Source organism: Mesoplodon bidens (genome assembly GCF_964165515.1).
Source record: "Mesoplodon bidens genome assembly, chromosome: 7".
Classification (NCBI taxonomy): domain Eukaryota; kingdom Metazoa; phylum Chordata; class Mammalia; order Artiodactyla; family Ziphiidae; genus Mesoplodon; species Mesoplodon bidens.
The window spans coordinates 54337626-54360333 of NC_138164.1; the positions used below are offsets into that span (position 1 = coordinate 54337626).

The 22708-nt window shown below is 35.4% G+C and overlaps 1 protein-coding gene across 6 annotated transcripts in view; it reads left to right on the forward strand.

Moving 5' to 3' along the window:
• SBF2 (SET binding factor 2) overlaps window positions 1-22708 on the forward strand; it is a 469332-nt gene that overhangs the window by 262064 nt on the left and 184560 nt on the right. For all 6 annotated transcript variants that reach the window (XM_081239230.1, XM_081239229.1, XM_081239231.1 and 3 more), the window contains 6 exons: window positions 2595-2672; window positions 3791-3904; window positions 4438-4566; window positions 7626-7724; window positions 17883-18087; window positions 22211-22320. In XM_081239230.1, coding sequence (XP_081095356.1) covers window positions 2595-2672; window positions 3791-3904; window positions 4438-4566; window positions 7626-7724; window positions 17883-18087; window positions 22211-22320 — 735 coding nt within the window. The remainder of the gene's footprint in view (window positions 1-2594; window positions 2673-3790; window positions 3905-4437; window positions 4567-7625; window positions 7725-17882; window positions 18088-22210; window positions 22321-22708) is intronic.

Sequence of the window (22708 nt, forward strand, 5' to 3'; positions counted from 1 at the left end):
TCTTCTTGAATAGTATTCCAGTCTGAGCTGTTTAAAATCTTTTTTTTTTTTTTCCCCTTAAACAGGAACTTAGGAACTCAGAAGCCTAGGATTACCAGGAGGGATTTATTCTCAGAAATTTCCAAATTTGTGTTAGTCCTTATGTTGTTATAGTGGATTCTATGGAATGGGAACATTTAGAGAAGACTGACTTTTCCTAATATAATTTGTAATCTGGGATACTAGGTGTGATAGAGTAAAAAGCAACTAGTTTAGGACTTGGGAGAACTAAATTCCAGTCTACATCCTGCCACTTGATATTTTGAGCAAATCACATTACATCTCTAGGCCTCTGTTTCCTAGTCTTTATCAATAGGATGAATGTTTTATACAAAGGATGACAAATGACTGTTTCCCAGAGTGAAGTATTGAGATGATTTGGGGTGGTATGTGGCAACTTTTTTTATTTTAATAATTATGTATTATAATGTTTACTAAAAATAGCATACAAAACCTGTGACTTCACAGATGGTATCATCTAAGAAAATACTAGATTTAAAGAGATAAGATAATTTAAAGACATTTTAAAGAAAAATATTAGCTAAATAATTGCATCAGTTGTATATGGATATAGCAAAAGCTGAGAAGGTAGTATTTGAGTGATTGAAAAAAGTTTTATGTTTCTAGAAAATTAAATAAGTTTTAAAATCTTATGTATGATTACTTAATGATATTTTTAATTATGCAGGAATTAAGTACCAAAATTAACAAAGATTAAGATTTTAGTTCTTAAATCAGTGGCTCTTGGTAGAGGTTCTGCTGCACACTGGTAAACCTTAACCTACAACACCTGTGCCACCAAGTTTAATCAGTGAATAAAATTCATTTCTGATAAAACTGAGTATGCCTATTTATGTAGTTTTCAAGCACTATGGTGGATTATGTACTACAGTGTACATGAGAACATAGTATACTGGCAAAATAGGACCAAAAAGAAATCACATTTGATGGACTGTGTGGGAGGTTTGACACACAAGTATATGAGCTTCATTTGGTCAGTAAATAATTGTAATCAAATGGTTACACAGTACTCCAACTGTATAATAATCATGGATAATTTTATAGACATGAAGATTTTATTGTACTGTAGTAATGATTTGGTGATTGGATTGTAAATATTATCGATATTTTGGTGTTGTGCATAAGTGTTGTTTTGAGTCTTTTGGTCTATTGTAAGTATATTACGAAACGCTGAGTATTTGAAAATGATTCTGCAAAGACAAAAATTTGCTACATAATGATACAAAGTTATTTTTTTCTTTTAAGTCCTGCATGGACCTTTCCCACCTGCTCCCCAACCTGCTTTCCTTCAAAGCCTAACACAGATGTTAGTTACCTTCTTTTTTAATTTTCCCTAGGTTGAATTAATTATACTTTATATTCATATATTACTATTTTATATATTTATAATACTTGTCACATTGTGTTATACTGTTACCCCTCTGGACTGTGAGGTTCATAAATTTATTTCCTTTCTCCTCAGTATTTTAATTAATTAACTAATTAATTTTTAATTACACTAAGAAACATAAAAACAAATGCTTAAGATTTTCAACTGTAGAGACAAATAACTCTGCCTTAGACCATTCTGTTCCCAGAAGTGACTACTGTTTTACAGTTTAGTGTGTATTTCAGAACTTTACATTTTCATTTATATATATATCAGTGCATGTACATATATAGATTTAGGATTTATTTTGTTTTATATTCAAATAAATGAAATCACACTATGTGTGTTTTTCTAGAACATGGGTTTTTTTTAATTATTTATTAATTATTTATTTATTTATTTTTGGCTGCATTGGATCTCCATTGCTGCATGCTGGCTTTCTCTAGTTCCAGCAAGTGGGGGCTACTCTTTGTTGCGGTGCGCGGGCTTCTCATTGCAGTGGCTTCTCTTGTTGTGGAGCACAGGCTCTAGGCACACAGCCTTCAGTAGTTGTGGCATGCAGGCTCAGTAGTTGTGGCTCGCAGGCTCTAGAGTGCAGGCTCAGTAGTTGTGGCACATGGGCTTAGTTGCTCCGCAGCACATGGGATCCTCCCGGACCAGGGCTCAGACCTGTGTCCCCTGCATTGACATGCGGATTCTTAACCATTGGACCACCAGGGAAGTCCCTAGAACATGTTGGGGTTTTTTTGTTTTGTTTTGTTTTGTTTTTGTGGTAATGCGGACCTCTCACTGCTGTGGCCTCTCCCGTTGCGGAGCACAGGCTCCGGACGCGCAGGCTCAGCGGCCATGGCCCACGGGCCTAACCGCTCTGTGGCATGTGAGATCCTCCGGACTGGGGCACGAACCCACGTCCCCTGCATCGACAGGTGGACTCTCAACCACTATGCCACCAGGGAAGCCCTAGAACATGTTTTTTAATTAAATGTTTTTTCTTGCTTTTCACATAGTACAGACAGAGCTGCCTCAGCTAACTCATTGTATTTCATGGAGGGAATATATTGTAATTCATGTACTGATACTTTTTCATCTTAATGCCCCAGGTAGATCAAATAATAGATTTTATTGATATTATGATCTTTTACGTAACAAAGCTTCTTTGCTTTAGATTCTACACCCAGATTTGGAAGTAGCAGATCATGCTTTTCCCCCTCCACGAACAGCTTTATCCCACTCAAAAATGCTGGTAAGAAGTTTAATATTTAAATTTGATGTTTTTAAAAAGAGTTGCTTTTCTTTGTATGTTTTTCAAAGGAGCTGAGTATAGTGAGAGTTAGATGGACAGCCTAGTAAAGGTGTGCCAAATTAGAAATTAGAATTGTTACTGACTGACCTTGTGACCTGCTCAAGGAGAAGCCTCAGGCAGTACACTGACTGGGAGGGGAGTAAGCTAAGACTGTTGCTCTGAGGAGGCATGAGTAAGTATGGGACAAAAAATCAGAACCTAGATTAGAGCCTGAAAAAGTGTGCCAAGCATCAAATCAAAAGGGTCAGGCAAGGATAAAAAAGGGAAGCTTACAAAAAATGGAAACACAGATTATTAGTTACAGGAGAGAATTAAGTTTAAGGAGTGAGTGGATGAATGTAGCTCCAAATGGAAGCCATAGAAGAGTGAATATATAACAGAGACCCTTTTTTAATTTTGATCAATGCATTTCTTAGAGATGAGCTTTGTGGTCAGTAAGGAACATTATAGAGCTGCACACCTTTGACAGATTATGAAGCATTTTTAACTGTTTCTTCGTCAATTAAATAAGAGGTTGACTAAATCTGTAAGTTTCCTTAGAGTTCTAAAACTATGATTTTTTAAAAATCGGAATTATCAAAACAGATTTTTGTCATACCTTATTAATATAAGAATAGATTTTTATAAATTGGATAAACTTTGGAACAATTTCATAATCCTTTAAAATATAGTCTTGAGTGTTTTCTTTTGTATTTGTGACTGTAATTCATTTGATGGATATAAAAATCAAATGACTTGGGAAATATGCCCTTCTCTTACATGGTGAAAGGGGAGACCCTGTGATTTATGTTTTTTTCTGAGAGGAAAATTGGATGTACTAGAGGCAAGTTTTGTTTGGTTCAGCTTTTAAAAGAACTATTTAACGGCCTCTACTCTCCAACAGTGGGACAGACTAGATGCCCATCACTTAATGCTGCCACAAATGAGACTTCTATGTAGGAAGCACAGACAGATTTATTAAATAATCTCTCAGATTCTCTCCAACTTTTTGACTTTGTGGTTTTGTTTGTTTTTTTAAGAAATTCAATTATCTAACATATTTCTTCTTATATTTTCAGGATAAAGAAGTGCGTGCAGTTTTTCTTAGATTATTTGCACAGCTTTTCCAAGGATATAGATCATGCTTACAACTCATAAGAATTCATGCAGAACCAGTAATACATTTTCACAAGGTAAGATATAATACCATATTGTATGTATCCGAAATGTGAACTCTAATTTAATAAAACAACTTGGTTGTCTTTTTCTAGCCATGTATTTTGACCTTAATTTATCAAATGTGATTATTTAAAATCTCTGCTTTTTGTGGTTAGGTGATAATTTTTTTCTTTTTTTATTTATTTTTATTGGAACGTAGTTGATTTACAGTGTTGTGTTAGTGTCAGGTGTATGATAATCTTTAATAGTACTGTGGAGCTGACATATTTTCCTTTATAGTATGGTAACTTTAAGTTGATTTTTCTTTTAAAATTGAGGTTATTTCTGATTTCCCCTCCTGCATTACAGACAGATTCATTTTTATTCTTTTCAATACATGTAGTATTTAAGGTATCAAAACCCTTTTAGAGAGGAATGTATTTTTTAAGAACACATTTATGCATGAAGACATTTATTCAGACTTTGATCTTTCTATTATATTTCTATTTTGATCATTCATCCATTACTAAGTGATAAGTTATTCATTTCACATTTTCTTTCTTTACAGACAGCTTTCTTGGGACAGCGTGGTTTGGTTGAGAATGATTTCCTCACAAAAGTTCTCAATGGAATGGCATTTGCAGGTTTTGTTTCAGAAAGAGGTCCTCCCTATAGATCCTGTGATCTTTTTGATGAGGTATAGTTCTTATCAAATGAATGCATTATTTACACACAAAGTTAGACTAGTAGATAAAAGTAGAGCAGTAGTGTTTTAAACATTTAATCAAAATCAAAAATATTTATTATTATGCATATCAGATCTTGATGTTTATAATGTGGATTAGAAAAATTAGAAAAAATATATAATTGGATGTCTCAGAAATACATAAAAATCTTGAACAACTGAATTTTTTTTTTTTTTGGCCCCGCTGTGCAGCTTGCGGGATCTTAGTTCTCTGACCAGGGGTGGAACCTGTATCCCCGGCAGTGGAAGTGTGGAGTCCTAACCACTGGACCACCAGGGAATTCCCTTGAACAACTGAATTTTAAATATTTGATTAAAATCTTTTTGAAAAATTGACAGTGACTGTATAGATAGAACTTATCAGTTTTATAGAGAGAAAGATCTAAGTTCAATGTATAAATAGTTTATTTCAGACTGCAGTTACATTTAGTCTGTCAGTGTCCTAGAGCCATAGTTTAGCTAAGCCATTCTTTTTTTTTTTAACTGTTATCTTTATTTTAATCAAAGCTTGGAAAATAAAGTAGGGAAGACAATTTCAGTTCCTCGGTAAAAGATGGAACCACAAATAAGGGTGTTTTCTTAAGTACTAATCCTTGGAAAATATAGCAGATTTCAAATAAGAATTAGCACCTTCTTTGCATTTAGCTAAGCCATTCTTACTAATCAATAATCAACATTTGTCTAGCTCCCTTAGGAGATACTAAGTATATTTAAGACAGATTTAGTCTCTATCTTCAAGGAATTGGCCATATAAAGGAAAAGTTAGGGCAGATGCAACTCAAAATAAGGATCCTATTTTTTGCTAGTTGTGATTTTTCTTATTGTAATGCATCTTTCCATTTATCATTTAACTATGTTCATAGCAGCCCATTCTGGTGGATAGAACAATGACTCTTACTCCCATTTCAATTTCTGGAAGAACATTATATTGGAACCAATAAATGTAAAAGTTCTTAGAAGTCTATAAAAGAAAAACACTCCTGGCACCCAAGGTAGTGAAGAATAGTAATAGTGATCATATTATGCTGCTGGTGGTTTTATTTTATGTAGAGCAGTTAGGAATCAAGGTTTTAAAGATGCTTGATTCAGAGAAGGGTCTTTTATTCTCTGTAAAGATAGTTAAGTAAGGTAAGAATGAAAGAAAAGGCACATGTTTTAGTTCTGAGTATGGAGATCTGCACCAAATGCTTTACTTAATAATAACACAAAGCATGTGAAGATCTGGGAGAGATTGCCCTGAGGTGGACAGTTTTTTCTGATCACTGTTGATCTCTGATTCTCTAATATGATTGATCATTGATTATCTAATACTAACATATCCAGCCTTTAGATCTTGAACTAAGTAATTGATACATAATGTTTTATGTGGATGAATTAGGTGCTCCCCAGGGTCCTTTCTGGCACCTATGCTTTATTAGTCTCTGAAGCATTCTAAATAGTAACATTGCTTTATGTACCCTTTGCTTTCTATCCAAATTCCTTTAGTAGCTCTCTCTGGCATCTTCATCACAACTAATAACCCAGATTGATTACTTCCAGAAAACTTGCTTGCTGGCTTGCCACAGCCTCTGACTGTATTTGTAACTCCTTCCCTTGTCTGAAGTACTCTCTTTCTCCTTTTCAGTCCATTTTCCATACTCTGCTCATATCTCACCACCTCCTCCAGACCTTCCCAGAGTAGAGGACTCTGAGAGCCACTAGTCTGCCTTAGCCTTTATTTTATGTCTCTAACTTTATATGGCAATTTGTCTTTTATTATGTTCATTTATATACATAAGGGATAGATAGATAGATAGGTAGATAGATAGATGGATAGATTGATTCTTCAGTTTGGAAACAACGATAAGGCAAGGACTCTGTGTGAGATTCCTATTGGGTCTCCCCTTAGTGTTCATCCAGTTCTGTCTTCTGTCTACAGTGATGATTTTTGATGTCTTATTGATGTTGTTACTTGAAAACCAGTTATTTGTATGTTTACTTCAGTCAAGGGCTTAAAAAAAATGGGACACCAGACCTAAGTAATTTCTTCTTCTATCCTCTTTGGCCATTTAACTGGTTTGCAGGGGAATGTGCTTTTAGGAAAATTGCACTTGCTCCTGGGAAAGGGATCTTTGTTTTCATTTAGCCACAGGCAGCCTACCACACACAAGGCTTATGGAGCTTGGAGTGACAGCTTGCACTGTGTGTTGTCTTATCCCCACACTCCCATCAAATAGACCTGCTAGAAGGAAAGAAATGTTTGACTTTCTTTGGCAGTCCTTCTGAATCCTGGCCTAGAAGAGGTGGAGTCATAGTTTTATATGTCTGTCTGCTCCAGTGAATCTATTAGTTCCTTGCATGAAAATTCCTACATTATACCCTTAAAAAAAATCTATCTGTTTACCTCCTCCCTATATACCTCATTTTTTCCTGTCAGTACTCTTTGTTCTACTCCAAGTGTAAACGCTAGCACAGTTCTCCCAGTAAGTTAGTTGGTTAGGAAATGGATCAGAGTTTATATAATTTGAAAACTAGAAGGAACCTAAAGGTCATCTTGTTCTTCCGTCTTATTTTAGAGATGAAGAAACTGAAGCTCAGGAGTTTTAGTGACTTGTTTCAAATCATGCTGTTAGCATGCTAGGACTAGAGTGACCCAACTTGAACATTTGGTTCATATTTTGTGAGTTAGGGAAATGTTTGAAGACTTTCTGACCATCTGAAATTCTCTGAGAGAATTCTCTGAGTGAGGCCTGGAGAATGAGAGAAGAATCTGAGTTCCAGAAATGACTTTTTCCAAGAATAAACAGGACCCTAAATCATCAGAGAGAGACCACCAGAACATGCAAGGGCTTGATTGACTCTGTAACTGTAGAATAGAGGCAAAACCCAGTAAAAATCGAAAATACTTTGTTTTAATAATAGTATACATTTTGGATGCTTTTTGGTTTGCAAATTGTGTGAAATTTTCACATGGTTTTCTATATTCAGCATATTAGGGAGTTGATGTTTTACCATTTGATTCTTTTTCCAAGTTGGTAGCTTTTGAAGTAGAGCGAATTAAAGTTGAAGAAAATAACCCAGTGAAGATGATAAAGCATGTCAGAGAACTTGCTGAGCAACTATTCAAAAATGTAAGTAAGTGTATTTATTTAGACAGTCATTAATTTTAAAAGTATTAATAAAGTATTTTGTTTGAAAAATTAAGAAGCTTTGTATTCCTAGTGATTATCTCTTTTGTTCTGATTTAAAACCTTTGGGACTATGAGTTACAAGATATTACAGTTGGTACTGTGCATCAAAATAGACCTCACTTTTCAAAGTGATTTTCCTGTCAATTGCTGTATTACGAAAACATATTAGTCACAATTTTCCAGTTTATCATTTGCCTTCATTGTGATTTTCATTTAGGTCTCTGTCTTCTTAAGAGCGTATTGAACATTTTTGAGATGTAAAGATTAGACTCATTGGAAACCAGAACTGCTTCAGACAGAGCTGACCAATTTACTCTGCTTTAGCTTTGTACAGTGATTGTCCACTGTATCAGGAAAAACTTTGAGTTGTATTGTTTTGAACATATAGGGAGTGAAAAGCTGAAAGAAAGAAAGTAAGAAAGAAAACTGTCAGGTGACTACAGAAACTCAAGGGTGAAAATATTCCCTGAGAGAAGAAATACAATAAGTTAAAAAGACTGGAATGTGGTAAAGTGTGCATTTGGATACCAGGAAAGAAGAAAACCTAAGATGCACGCAGAAAAGTGGATTGTGGCTAATGATTTCTCCTGTGTGTGAAGCTTTTCAAGAGTTGAATCTTTTTACTAAGTAAAGGGAAGTAAGTGGGAAGTATGGTTTTCCAGGGGAGAGTTGAGGGAAGATGCATTTTAAAGGAAATACAGTTAAGAAAGATTTGGGGTTAGTATCCTGGTATTGTATAACTTCATTATTTGAATAGGTGGACCTTTTTGGATGTTGGATCATTAGTCAGTGCTTTGTCACATCCATTCGAAATCTGAGAACCAATTGGATAAAAACATGAATACTAAACTGTGTTTCTTTGCTTCATATTATTCAGTTATTTATGAATTTTATTCCTGAAGTTAATTTAAAATTTATCCCTTGGACTGATATCCTAAATTCCACATTTATAACTGTGTCCAATATAATAAATCTGTTTCTTGATTAGTATGCTGAAACTTAAAAAGAATTCTGTCAGAAAGAAAACTTGTGTTCTGTGCTGGTCTTTGCCATGTATTGTCAATATGATGGCTGTATAGAACTAATGTGTAGCGTGATCACATGAGAAAATTCTGTTGACGTATTGTAATAATAATAAATATTGAGTGTTTAGCACAACATGCCGGGCATGGAATTAAGCACTTTACATACATCATCTCTAATCCTTATAACAATGTAAAATAGGTGTCATTATCCCCATTTTACTGGGAATAATTGGCTCAGGATCATATGGTTATTAAGTGATTGAATCCAGATTTTAAATTCAGGAATTTTCCTCTATCCAGTTCCTAAGACTATCTTCTTTCACTCCATTAGGCTGGCTCATCTCCAATTGGAAAAATAGTGGTACTTCCAAAGGCTGACTTTATACTTTTTTCTTTATAAAGCTCTTTAATGTATTTTCTCATTTGACTTGAAAATGGCCCTGTGCAGTAGATAGGGCAGGTGTTGATATGTGAGGAAATTGAAGATTAGAAAGGTTTTTTCCTTGCCTACTAGGAGTGATTTATTTATGGATTTCAAAGAATAGCAAAACATCAAATGGGAATCAGTGTTTGAGACTCTGGGACTGATCCCTTTAATAACTGAATATCTATTTCTTGCATTTTTACAAGACTATTCCAGAACTGCAAAATTTTATAGCCAGTAAGTGACCAGAGCTGGGGTTGTGACCCAGGTTTGTCTCTATTACAGGACAGAATATGCAGTGTATGTAAGGGAGTGTGCCAAGCCATTTTGATGCAAAAACAAAGTAACTGAAATATAATGATAGCTTAAATTTAATCTGTAACTTAACGATGGGTAGCTTACACTAAGCCAAAACAAAACTGAAAACTGCAATAAAGTAAATATCTAGTAATTACATGTTCTTAAAGGTGATTGTAAAACACAAACAGCCCCCATCCTATAGAATAGCACTTTTAAAGTGATCATCGTGAGGGATGTATTACTAGGTAAGATATGGAAATTGCCCTTCAAATGTACTCTGCATTTCTTGAGCCCTTGCTGGGCTTTTTCCCCTCCACAGTCTAATTCTGTTCCATTTAATTTAATCAAATCTGTTCATTCAGTATGTATATTAGGTACCTGCTAGTTCCAGGCATTTTCTAAGTACATGATTCCACTAATATCCTTGAGAAGGGGATACACATACATGATGAATGAGTATTTGAAAATATTCCAATGGATTATCATCAGACTTTATGAGATTCCTTCCAGTTCTGTGATTCTAAATCCATGATGGTCCTAAAGTAAATACAAAGTTTTTTCTGAAATAAATACAAAGTTAAAAACAGACATGATGGTAAAGTTACTTTCTTGGGTTGTGCAGGAAGTTGAGGGGAGGGAGGAAGGATGGTCTCAATGCAAGGAGAATAATCCAGATGGTTCTATTTTTAACTAGTCTTTTTTTTTTATCACATTTCTAAAATTCCCTTTTGGTAAGCAAAAACCAACCATATAATTTGACTGTTTCCTTATTATTGGGTTAGAATTGAGACCTGGTGATTCCATTCAGATGTTTGTAAATACTTTATTGCACTGAAGTCTGGTATGTGTATCTAGCCTCTCTCTTTCACTTCCCTTTGAAGTACCTCAAAAACCAACGTTAACTGTCCAGTTTCTTATCATCATTCCCTTATAATGCTTTTCAGTGAGTAGGGGTGAATTGTAGGAATGTGAGTAGACATGAGTAGGATGAATTGCAACTGGGTTTAGCTGTTCTTTTAACTTTCTGAAGCTTCCTAAATAATTAAGAAAAGTGTTTGGTCAGTTTGGTGGAGAAGGGAAAGGGAAGGTGGAATGAAGACGAAGGAAAGGAATAAATCCATTAGAGACAAATGTGTATGTGTTGGCAAAGTTATGCCATGAAGATTTTTATTGGTACAGCTTTTCTTTCCATGCCGGGTTGATAATACTGTGTCTGCCTACTTTGGCTATCAGAATTCTTGATGTCTACAAGACAGCACATTTAGCTACTCACCTGCTCTTTCTCTATGATTCTTGGTGTACACTTATAAAAGACAACTAGCTGAATGCAAAATGAGAATATTAAGATAGGTCAGATCAAGAGCTTTATAAACATCTGTTCCAAGGCAGCAAGAAATCAATTGGACATGTGTTTGACTGTTTTACATAGTGCAGTTTTTCTAATTTGTGTTTCATCTGCAGTAGTACATAAACATTTGCTAGACTGTGTAATTTGTTTTCTTAAAAATTAAAGGAAAAATGAGAGGACTTGGACTTTCTTATAAAGTAATATGAGATTTCTATTTGTGCCTAATAAGTATTTCATTGCCCAGTATTGAAACAAATAAGTCTGAAAACTAATGAGAGAACAAAGCCCAAATGCAGGAGTAGCCATTCTAAATCACATAAGATCTGTTCCCTTTACATTTCTGCAGAAAGTTAATTTCACTCCCAGGCACATTCAGTCTACACTGATGATATTTGTACTCTTTGCCAACTGTGAATAAAGGAGTTTGTTGCTGTTGTTATAGGACGGAAGTAAAATATTGCAGTCATCTTTCATCTTAAAAAGTCAAAATATAAACAACTTAACTTAGATTGTTAGGATGAAATGAGGCCCCCACCCCAAAGTGTAAAAATCAGGTTCCTTCCTCCACCCTGTCTGGTTTGCTTGTCTATTTTCAGTCGGGTTTACCATGATATAATCTACAGGTAGTAAGATTTACCCTTCTTAACGTGCGGTTTGATGGGTTTTGGCAAATGAATGAGTTTTGCGGCCACCGCCACCACACTAAGGGTGTAGAGCATTTCTGTCACCCCAAGTTTCTTCTTAATGCTCCCTTAGAGTCACATCGCCCTGCCACTTCAGACTCTTGGCAACTGATCTGTTTTCTGTCTCTGTATTTTTTGCTTTTTCCATAATGTCATGACATAGTTTTTCGAGTCTGGTTTCTTTCTCTTAGCATAATGCATTTCAGACTCACCCATGCCACTGCATGTATGTCATTCCTGTTTATTGTTGAGCAGTACTCCATTGTATGGTTATACCAGAGTTTTATTTACCTGTTGAGTAAATGAAAGACAGTATTGGCAATTATGAGTAAAACCACCCTAAACATTTGCACAGGTTTTTGTGTGAACATAAATATTTATCTCTCCTGAGTTAATATTTAGGAGTAGGATGCTGGAAAAATGGTAACACAATGTTATCTCTGTAAGAAACTGCCAGACTGTTTTCTTAAGTCTATACCATTTTTGCGTTCCCGCCAGCAATATATGAGTGTTCTGTTTGCTTTGTGTCTTCACCAACACTTGGTATCCTCAGTTGTTTTTTTGTTTTGCTTTGTTTTTAGCCATTTTAATAGGTGTGTGGTTTTATCCTTCTATGGCTTTAATTTGCATGCCAGCGGGTGAGTGAGAGTATTAGGTCTCCTAGCTAGTCACTTTGTGCTTTCTTGGTACTTGTAAAAAGACTTGTCTTAGACCATGGAGCCTCCATCTAGAGTCATGAATTAGAGCAGTTGCTCTAACAGGGGCAAACTCTGTACCACCAGAAATTTGTCAGCATCTGGAGACATTTTTTGGCTGTCTCAACTAGAAAGGGTATACTAGTAGCATCTAGTAAGTAGAGGCCAGGGATGCTTCTAAACATCTTACAGTATACAAGACACCCACTTTTCCCTGCCCCCCACCACCAAACAAAGAATTATCTAGCCCAAAATGTCAATAGTGTCAAGGTTAAGAAACCCTGAATTAGGGCAACCAGCACATTACATATTGAAGTCATACACCAAATTTCTTTGTATTAAGGATGAGACATTAATTCTATTAGGTGATCATTGAAAGGCCTGTGAGGATGGAAAATTGAGAGTGTCTCATTCCATCAAATGTTGGGTTCACAGCCAGGCAACTCTAAAAAGTCCAGTTACATTTTTTCAGTGTTTAACGATTTAGTCCAATTGATAGTATTGGTTTCAGCTGTATTTAAAAGGATTTTTAAGAATTTGTGTAACACAGGTCTAGGTATGATTGGTGCACTTTAAATAATTATTAAATACCTAAATTAATATGGGAAACTTGGTAAACCCTGACAAGGTCACATTGATTTGTCATTCATTGCTGAGACCAATGTGTTGGAAGAAGTTTTTTTTCCCAGTGTATCTACTTTGAATTTCCAGTAGGGTTTGGGGCTTTTTGTTTTGTTTTGTCTTGCTTTGCTTTGCTTTTATTTGAAGTGCTTTCTCAGCCTTGTTTTTTGTAAGCCCTAGGCATATTCTCATTGAGCTTGCCAAAAAAAGAGAGAGAGAGAGAGAGAGAGAAAAGAAAAATCCATGTTTCCAGACCAGATGGTGTGTGTGTCATTTTTTCAAGTCTGAGAAAATCATTATACCTCCCACTGCTATAGTATACTCTCAAAGCAGGATTACAGAGCCCACTTCTTGAAAATCATTATCCAACTTTAAAATTCCCTCTAAATGATAGTACATTTTGCCAGCTTTCTTGTTGCTTTGGACAGAATTATGTTCACCATAAGTATGTAGTTGTCTAAATCCTTATTACTTTATATTTGCACTTCTCTAAAATCAAAGATGAATATTTGGCTGCTTTTTTGTTCTGTTGGAAAATAATGCATTTCCTTATTTCAACACGGAGATTCAACAATGAAATTGGGCTGCGGTTTTTAATGAGCTCAGTAATCTTCAAGGGACTGATCTAAACACATTTGGAGTTACAAATTTTAGCATGTTTCCAAGAACATGCAGAGTTCAACGAACCTTAAAATGTCTCTCATTTCTGCTGTCTTCTCAGAAGTCATTATGTGACTAAGGTGGGTGTGAGGTGGTGAGTGTGGTCCTTTATTTTTACCATGCTGCCCGCTAGAGGGCAGCAGCGTACAGATACGGCCGCCAGAAAACCAAATAGTACTAGATCTTGGAGCATGAGCCTTTTTTGAATTTTCTAAACACAGTTGAATATACTATCATTTAGTAACTTTAGCCCATAATCTGAATTTTTATGAAGACTATCTGTACAGCTAAAGGATAGCCTCAGCTTTGAACTTTGTTTTAAAATCATTTTTTAGAATGCTTATTATTCTGAATTGGGTATGGATTTGGTTTACAATATTTCAAATTGCTTATGAGGAAAAAAATACTATTAGCGACAAATAGCTATATCTTTTCTTTAATAAGTGATTTTTATTTAAACCCTCATTGAGTACTATTATTGTTGTCATTGTTAAAATATAAGTAGCTGGTGATATGATGGGAACCCTGGGAGAAAGAGAGGTGGTTTTAGTTTCAGAGGCATGGTGTCATGCCATAGAATATGCAGTGACTAAACATTTTTCAAATAAATATACTCTAGACTTTTGGAAAAGAGCTTTCAGATTTATTCTGGGGAAGTTGTGTGTGTGTGTGTGTGCGTGTGTGTGCGTGTGCGTGTGTGTGTGTGTGTGTGTGTGTGGTAAAGCTTTCCTATAACAACTTGTTCCGCCCTCACAAGAACCTTGTGAAGTAGGTACTATATTATTATCTTCCTTACAGATGAGGAAACTAAAACCCAAGTGCTAAGAGAATTGATACTGCACCGGGTCATGCTACTAGTGAGTGGCTAAGCTAGGATTTGACCCAGGCAGTCTGATATCAGAGACCATGAGCTAAAAATACTTTGTTGTATTACCTTCTCTCATTGAATTGTCTAACTTTTCCTTCTGAATTATAGTGCTTCCTGTCTCTATCACATTTTCACATATAGTCCTGCTTCTGGGCTTCTCTATTCCATTAGCCCTTTAACCCTTCAGTGATACCAGTTACCATACTGTATTAATTATTAAAGGTTTGCATAAATTTTGATATCGGGAAAGTTTGACTTCTCTATTTACTCTTCTTCAGAATTGCCTTGACTATTTTTGGATCTTTGATCTTCCTTATAAAGTTTAGAATGAATCCATAACATTACAGAATTTTGATTAGAAACAGTCAATATGTGTATCTTTATTTTTCTAAACCACCTTAAGTCATTTTTGGAGCAAGAGAGAAGAATATATAGTAAGAGAGAGAGAGAGAAAATATACTAGAAAAGATACTGGCATCACTAAGAAGATTTCTACTTTTATTTTTCCATTTTTTTAAATTTGTTTTAATGAATATTATTTATATCATAGGAAGTATATTTAAAGTTTTTATTTTATTATAAAGAAAATAAGTATAGATAGAAATGGAAGTAGTGAAGAATGTACTTTAAATGATTCAAACTCAAAATCCACATGAATTACCTCCCCCTCCTGAAAGAAATATCTGCCCAATGGGTTTTAGAAAGTTGATATTTATAACTTCTGAGAAGACGAGGTATCTTAGATATTGTGCCTAAAGAACAGAGAAAAAACATACTGCTTTTGGAAAAGGGCAGTTTCAGAAACTCTGGACTAGTGATATTGGTATTAATCCAGGTGTAATTTTAGAACAGATTTTTCAACATATAGTTTAGAAAGTGGTGATTGTGAAGACTTGGCATAGGAATTTACTTATTTTTTCCTGTCTTTGCTAACGATATAAGGGGAAAATACAAAGTGTGTATGAAGGCTACTTTGGCAAGAACAAGTTTTCAATCTGATTTCACCTTCTCAGGAACCTTTTAAGAAAAGCGTAAGTACAGGCATACCTCAGAGACATTGTGGGTTCAGTTCCAGACCACTGCAGTAAAGCAAATATCACAATAAAGTGAGTCACACGAATTTTTTGGTTTCTCAGTGCATATAAAAGTTGTGTTTACACTGTACTGTAGTCTGTTAATTGTGCAGTAGGATTTGTGTCTAAAAAAACAATGTACATGCCTTAATTTAAAAATACTTTTTTGCTAAAAAATGCTAACCATCATCTGAGCCTTCAACAAGTCATAATCTTTTTGTAATAATAACATCAAAGATCCCTGACCACATATCACCATAACAAATATAATAATGATGAAAAAGTTAGGAATATTGTGAGAATTACCAAAACATGACATAGAGACACAAAGTGAGCAAATACTGTTGGAAAAAATGGTGCCAGTAGACTTGTTCAACACAGGGTTGCCACAGACCTTCAATTTGTAAAAAACCTAGTATCTATGAAGCACAATAAAGTGAAGTGCAATAAAACAAGGTATGCCTGTATATACTTAGGCAAAGTTATTTATCCAGCATCACATAATGAGCAGAGCAAAAACTAGAACCCAGGCTTTTGACACTTAAAGGAGTATTATTTCCATTGTATTGCTGAGATATGCTCCCTATATCATCTGCTGTGGTCCAACCTTTCCTTTTCTGGGTCTGGGTCAAATAACCAAAAAGAATTGTGGGGAGAAGCTCTGGTAGATAATGAGAGTTGGCCATTTTAACTGTCCAGAGAATGTATAGGGCAGTATTGAGCCTAATGTACAACATGAATAACACAGGTTCAGTAGGGAAAAGAAATTTTCTGGTTGCAAAGAATAATAAATGCAAGAATTGGTCTAAGAATGATTGTATAGCAGCCTTCTTTAGAGAACTTTGTAAAAAGGACGGACTCCACTCTGCCCGTAGTATTTGAAATGTAATTCTACTTAAGTAGTAGCTGGATAAAAGTCCATGCCAGCCCTAAGGGTCTATGAAAATATTAGCTGACACAATTTAATTACTGCAATTCTAATATGTGTTCAACATTGTGTCCCACTCATTAGGATACAGTAGGAAGTAGTTTAGGGTGGCTGCTATGTGCCAGGCAGTTTCTAGATGCAATATGTATACAGCAGAGGATAAAAAAATAGTTTATAATTGATCAGAATGTCTGTCCTCTTGAGTTTCATTTTAATGAGAAAAGGACAGACAATAAACAAGTTAAATAGAATTTGTAGTATGTGAGAAGGTGACAAGGAAAATATAGTAAGAGCGGTAGGGACTGTGTTGGGGGTATCATTTTAGATAGGGTGGCCATGAAAGGTGGCATTTGAGCAAAGACATGCAGGAAAAGAGAGAGGGTGCTGTACAAATTGGTGGGAGACAGGCATTCCAGGCAGAGGGAACAGTTAAGTGTAAAGACTTTGAGGCAGGAATTAGAAGGCCTGTGTAGCAGGAGCAGAATGAATGAAGGAAACAGTAGTAGGGCACAGTCATGTAGAGAAGCCAGGTCTTGTAAATTATTGTAAGAACTTTTTGTTTTACTCCGATTGAGATGAAGAGCTATTTGAATGAACAGAGTAGTTAGGTGATGATTTGACATACTTTAACTAGATCACTCTGTCTGCAGTGTTAAAAACAGAGTGAGGGTAGGAGCAAAGGATGGAGCAGGGAGACTGGTTAAGAGACTGTTCTGTAGCAACATGAGAGATATTGGCTTGAACCAAGGTGTATTGAAAAGTGGTCAGGTTATAAACGTATTTTAAGGGCAAAGTGTAAAAGGTTTGCAGAGGAATGGATAATTCACTATTAGAGAAAGGCATTAATGATTAATGATTAATGATTTTCACCGGAGTGATTGGAAAAAATAAATATGCCATTTACTGAAGTGGGGAAGACTGTAGAAAGCAGATTTGGAGGAGGTGAATATTAAGTGCTCCATTTTGGACACATATTTACAATGTTATTTTAAATCCAAATGGAAACACTATGTACAGGTGGTTGAATATACAGGTATGGAGTTCAGGAGGAAGCTCATTTGGAGATAAAAATGTGTGAATCATTGGTGTTTTATGGTTTAAAAATAAGAGACTGGAAGTTATCACCAAGAAAGTAAGAAATAGAAAATAGAAAAGTGGCCCATGGTCTGAGTCCTGGGGTATTCACATAGTTAAGAGATTAGGGAGATGAAAAATAAACAAAGATGTAAGAAGAAGACCTAGAAACCAAGTGAAGAAAGTGTTCCTTGAAGAGGAAAAAGAGTGATCAGCTGTATCAGATGCTGCTGGTAAATCATGTAAGAAGTAAGATTCTAATACTCTATATTTTATGGCATATATTTGAATGTATGTACAATGTCTCACCTCTCTGATTTCAGTTTCTGTCTTTCTGGCTGACAATCTGCCATTGTTCTTTTAACTTTGGAATCATTTTACGTATGTTTGATATCGCAGGAAAATCCAAACCCTCATATGGCGTTTCAGAAAGTTCCACGTCCAACAGAAGGATCCCACTTGCGAGTTCATATTCTTCCTTTCCCAAAGATTAATGAAACTCGGGTACAGGAATTAATACAGGAAAATCTTGCCAAGAACCAGAATGCACCTCCTGCTTCAAGAGTGGAAAAGAAATGTGTTGTGCCCGCAGGTCCACCTGTTGGTATGTATTTGTCCATTTATTTGTTTTAAAACTAAACCTTTTGAGGACTTCCCTGGTGGTCCAGTGGTAAAGAATCCACCTTCTAATGCAGAGGACATGGGTTCGATCCCTGGTCGCAGAACTGGGATCCAACATGTCACGGGGCAGCTAAGCCCGCGTGCCACAACTACTGAGCTCACGTGCCTCAATGAGAGAGCCCAAGTGCCGCAAACTACAGAGCCCACGCGCTCTGGAACCCCTGCGCCACAACTACAGAGCCCATGCACCCTGGAGCCTGTGTGCCACAACTAGAGAGAGAATCTGAATGCCACAATTAGAGAGAAGCCCGTGCACTGCAACAAAGAGCCTGCGCACTGCATTGAAAGATCCTGCATGCCTTAATGAAGATCCCATGTGCTGCCACTAAGACCCGATGCAACCAAAAATAAATAATAAATAAATCTTAAAAGGAAAAATATAAACCTTTTATTAAGATATAAGATGCAAAAACAGAAGTGCACGGCTTGATGAGTTTTCACAAAGTGAACAAATTCGTGTAACCAGAATCAGCGCTATCAATACCTAGAAGCACTTTTCCATTCAGTGCCCCTCACAGGGTAACCATTAGCCTAACTGCTCCCACTGTGGAATCTTCTCTTTTTTAAAAACCGTTATATTGAGATGTAATTCACATACCATAAAATTCACCCATTTATAGTGTGCAATTCAGGATTTCCCTGGTGGCGCAGTGGTTAAGAATCCGCCTGCCAATGCAGGGGACACGGGTTCGAGCCCTGGTCTGGGAAGATCCCACATGCCGCGGAGCAACTAAGCCTGTGCGCCACAACTACTGAGCCTGCGCTCTAGATCCCGTGAGCCACAACTACTGAGCCCATGTGCCACAACTACTGAGCCCATGTGCCACAACTACTGAAGCCCACATGCCTAGAGCCCGTGTTCAGCAACAAGAGAAGCCACCACAATGAGAAGCCTGCGCACCACAACAAAGAGTAGCCCCTGCTCACCACAACTAGAGAAAGCCTGCACACAGCAGCAAAGACCCAACGCAGCCAAGAAAAAAGTGTGCAATTCAGTGGTTTTAAGTATCTTCACAGAGTGCATTTTCACTGTCTAATTTCAGACATTTTCATTCCTCCAAATAGAAACACCCATACCCATTAGCAGTTACTCCCCACCCCACCCCCAAAACCACTCCTTCCCCAGCTTTAGGCGGTAATCTACTTCCTGTCTTTATAGATTTGCCTATTCTGGATATTTTATATAAATGGAATTGTACAACATGTGATCTTTTGTGATTGGCTTCTTTCATGTAGCATAATATTTTCAAGGTTCATCCATGTAGCATATATAGTACTTCATTGCTTTTTGTGGCTGAATAATATTCCATTGTATGGGTATGTATCACGTTTTGTTATCCATATATCAGTTGATAGACATTTGGGTTGTTTCTACTTTTTGGCTACTAATAATAGTGCTGCTGTGAGCATTCATGTGTAAGTTTTTGTGTGGACATATGTTTTCAGTTCTCTCAGGTATATATCTAGGAGTGGAATTGTTGGGTTATATGATAAGCCTGTGTTTAATGTTTTGAGGAACTGCCAGGCTATTTTCCAAAACAACCACACTCTTTTACATTCCTACCAGCAATGTATGGGCATTCTGGTTTCTCCACATCTACTAATGTAGAGTATCTTCTCATGTGCTTATTGGCCATTTTTATATCTTTATATGTTGTTTAATTATTTATTAATTATTTATGTTTATGTTGTAATGTTAATAATTTATGTATCTTAACATTTATGTTATATAGTAATGTTAATATTACTTATTATTTACTTAATAATGTTAATTTGTTATCATTTCCCTAAGTATTAACAGCTTTTACTTAAGTGTTGATTGTACTTTCACATAGAGAAGAGAATGGAGGAGAAGTAGACATGTTAGGGTAGTTATTTTTTGAAGGGTTTGGTCATTTAACTTTAATATCTATGAGCTAGTTGAATGCTTTCTTTAAATACCCACATGAACAGATTAGAAGTTGGTTTAAATTTTAATTTGCTTGAATTGTAGCCTTGTCTCAATATTGGTTTTGTATAATCTCTTTACTTTCTTCATTTTCAATCAGCATCAAGTTCTTTTTTTAGATGCATATGGAATGTAGTCATTGTAGTCAGTGAGAGAGTTACACATGGCTCAGTATTTGTCCCTGCATGCACTTCCTGTAAAACCAGAATGAATGAATGAATGAACAAACGAACAAATGATGAATGAATGAGTGAAAGACGAATACAGGGACCTCTGTCCAAGTTTCTGGTTCATTTGACTTGATCAGAATTAGGATTTCCCTTGTATTAAAATTAAAAGGTATGAATGTTTCATTTTACATGATACCCATTTAATATGAATGTAGAATTGCTCTGCCACTTTAAGAGCCATTCACATTTTGAGAGGTTAATTAGTTACCAGCTATTCCTCAGAGGGGCCAGAGTGATGATGAACACTATTCAAATGCTATTTCAAATGCTAGAAATAGCATTTGAAAGCCAAAGCCTTGGGAAGGAAGCCCTGGAAGGTCAAATACCCATAAACCAGAGTTGTTATCAAATGTTAGAAAGCTAGTATGAGAATGCCACAACTGGGGATTTGGCCAATGCCTGATACATCAGTAACTCTAAGTGAAGAACTTTCTTCTGGGAATGAACTAAGTCATAGTCTCCAAAGGAAAATAATAATTCCCAGATGGTAAACAGATTCATTATAAGAAAATGTGGGGTTTTTAATGGTTCATCCTAAAGAAAATTTAAAATGCTGCTACAGAGATTTTAGAATTAAAATTTTATAAACATAGGTTAAAGATGTTACTCTCTCAATAAAGCATGTGGTCTTATTTGGAGACTAAGAAGTTTTCTTCTCTAAATGTAGATCAATTTCAATTTCAGTCTATGCCATTGACCTACACGTGTGGGAAGCAAAATTAAGAATGCACATTTCAGACAGAAAAGTCATATGAAATAATCTATTTTACAGTCATGGTCATTAATGTTAATCTTACATGATTTTAAGTGATTTCAAGAAAACTATAGTAAAAACCAAGTAAGATTGATTTCCTGATTCTGATAAAGCACTATAGTTATGTAAGATATCACCATGGGGGAAGGTGATAAGTGCATGGATCTTCTCTGTACTAATTTGCAACTTTTTGTAAGCTTATAATTATTTCAAGATTTTTAAAAGTTTAAAAAATTATTTGAAGGATATAAAGTTTCGTATTGATGAAATGAAAGGAATGCTAAGAGTAAGATATGGTGGTCTTTCGTGTTAGGTAAGAGCAGCCATAAAATATAAGGCTTAAGAATTATTGATACTGCCTCATTTGTACAAATTATATAGTATAGTTCTTTGTGAAATTATACTTTTTATTTGACAAATACTGCTTTAATTTATATCTTTCTAATATTCTTTTAATAGTTAAATTTATTTTAAGTAATTTAAGCCTATGTAGTACACTAGAATTATCCAACCTTGTATAGTTGACAGGTACTAAGTTCACAGAACTGAGAAGTGACTCTCCCACATTTTTATAGCGATTCTTTGGCCATGATCTTTTCTCTTTGTGTGCAGTGCTTCTTCCGGTCACCTGTACTCAGATTTGTAGAACCTAATTTTTTGTGGTATGTGGTTTTTCTTTGGTAATATGTTAGAAATATCAACTTCTTTTTCTGTTAGTAGTCAGTCCTCTTACATATGAGTGTTAGCTATTTTTGTCAGGATCTTGTACCCAAAATATTTTTTATCTGTTTGTTTACAATTAAAGGAAAAATTATTACCTTTGCTTAATAAAATTTTACTGAGCAATGTAAATATGAATTAATTTGCCTAAGAGTTAAGTACAGTGTTAGAATCTATCCTGTGAAATTATCCTAAATAACCCATTGACTAGCCTGCCACTTCACAACCTAAAAATGTAATCAAAGTGAGGAAATGAAATACTTTCAGTGTCATGTAACAAGGGGGAAAAAACGCTTAAGTCTTGGTCATGTAAACAGAGTCATAAACTGTAATATTCCCCTTTTGTAATTGCTGAAGGAGTTTAATTTGTGTTTTCCTTATACTCCTTTACTAGTTTCAATAATGGATAAGGTGACAACAGTTTTCAACAGTGCACAGAGATTGGAAGTTGTTAGAAACTGCATCTCATTCATATTTGAAAATAAAACACTGGAGACTGAAAAGGTAATAAAATGCCATCTTTCCCAAGTAAGCATTCATCACATCCCTTTCAGATTTCTATGTTTAGCTTGCCTACTGACCGCTCCTCTGATTCAATCCCTTTTCCTTATAAAGTATCCTTTCATTGTTTTGATCATTTTAAATGAACAGTGTCTAAGATTTAAAATCTTAGCCAAGCCTAATTATATGGCAACCAGGGAAGTATTGATAGTCATTTTCCCCCCCTGGAACTTTTAAACATTGTTCATTAATTCTATTTTGGCATATTACTTAGAAACTTAACATCTAAAATATAATTTTATTTATTACAAAGAATCTAGTTAGACAAAGTAATGAATTATAAAAATTGTGTTATTCATTTAAATATGCCTTGTTAAAGCACATTTTCTTG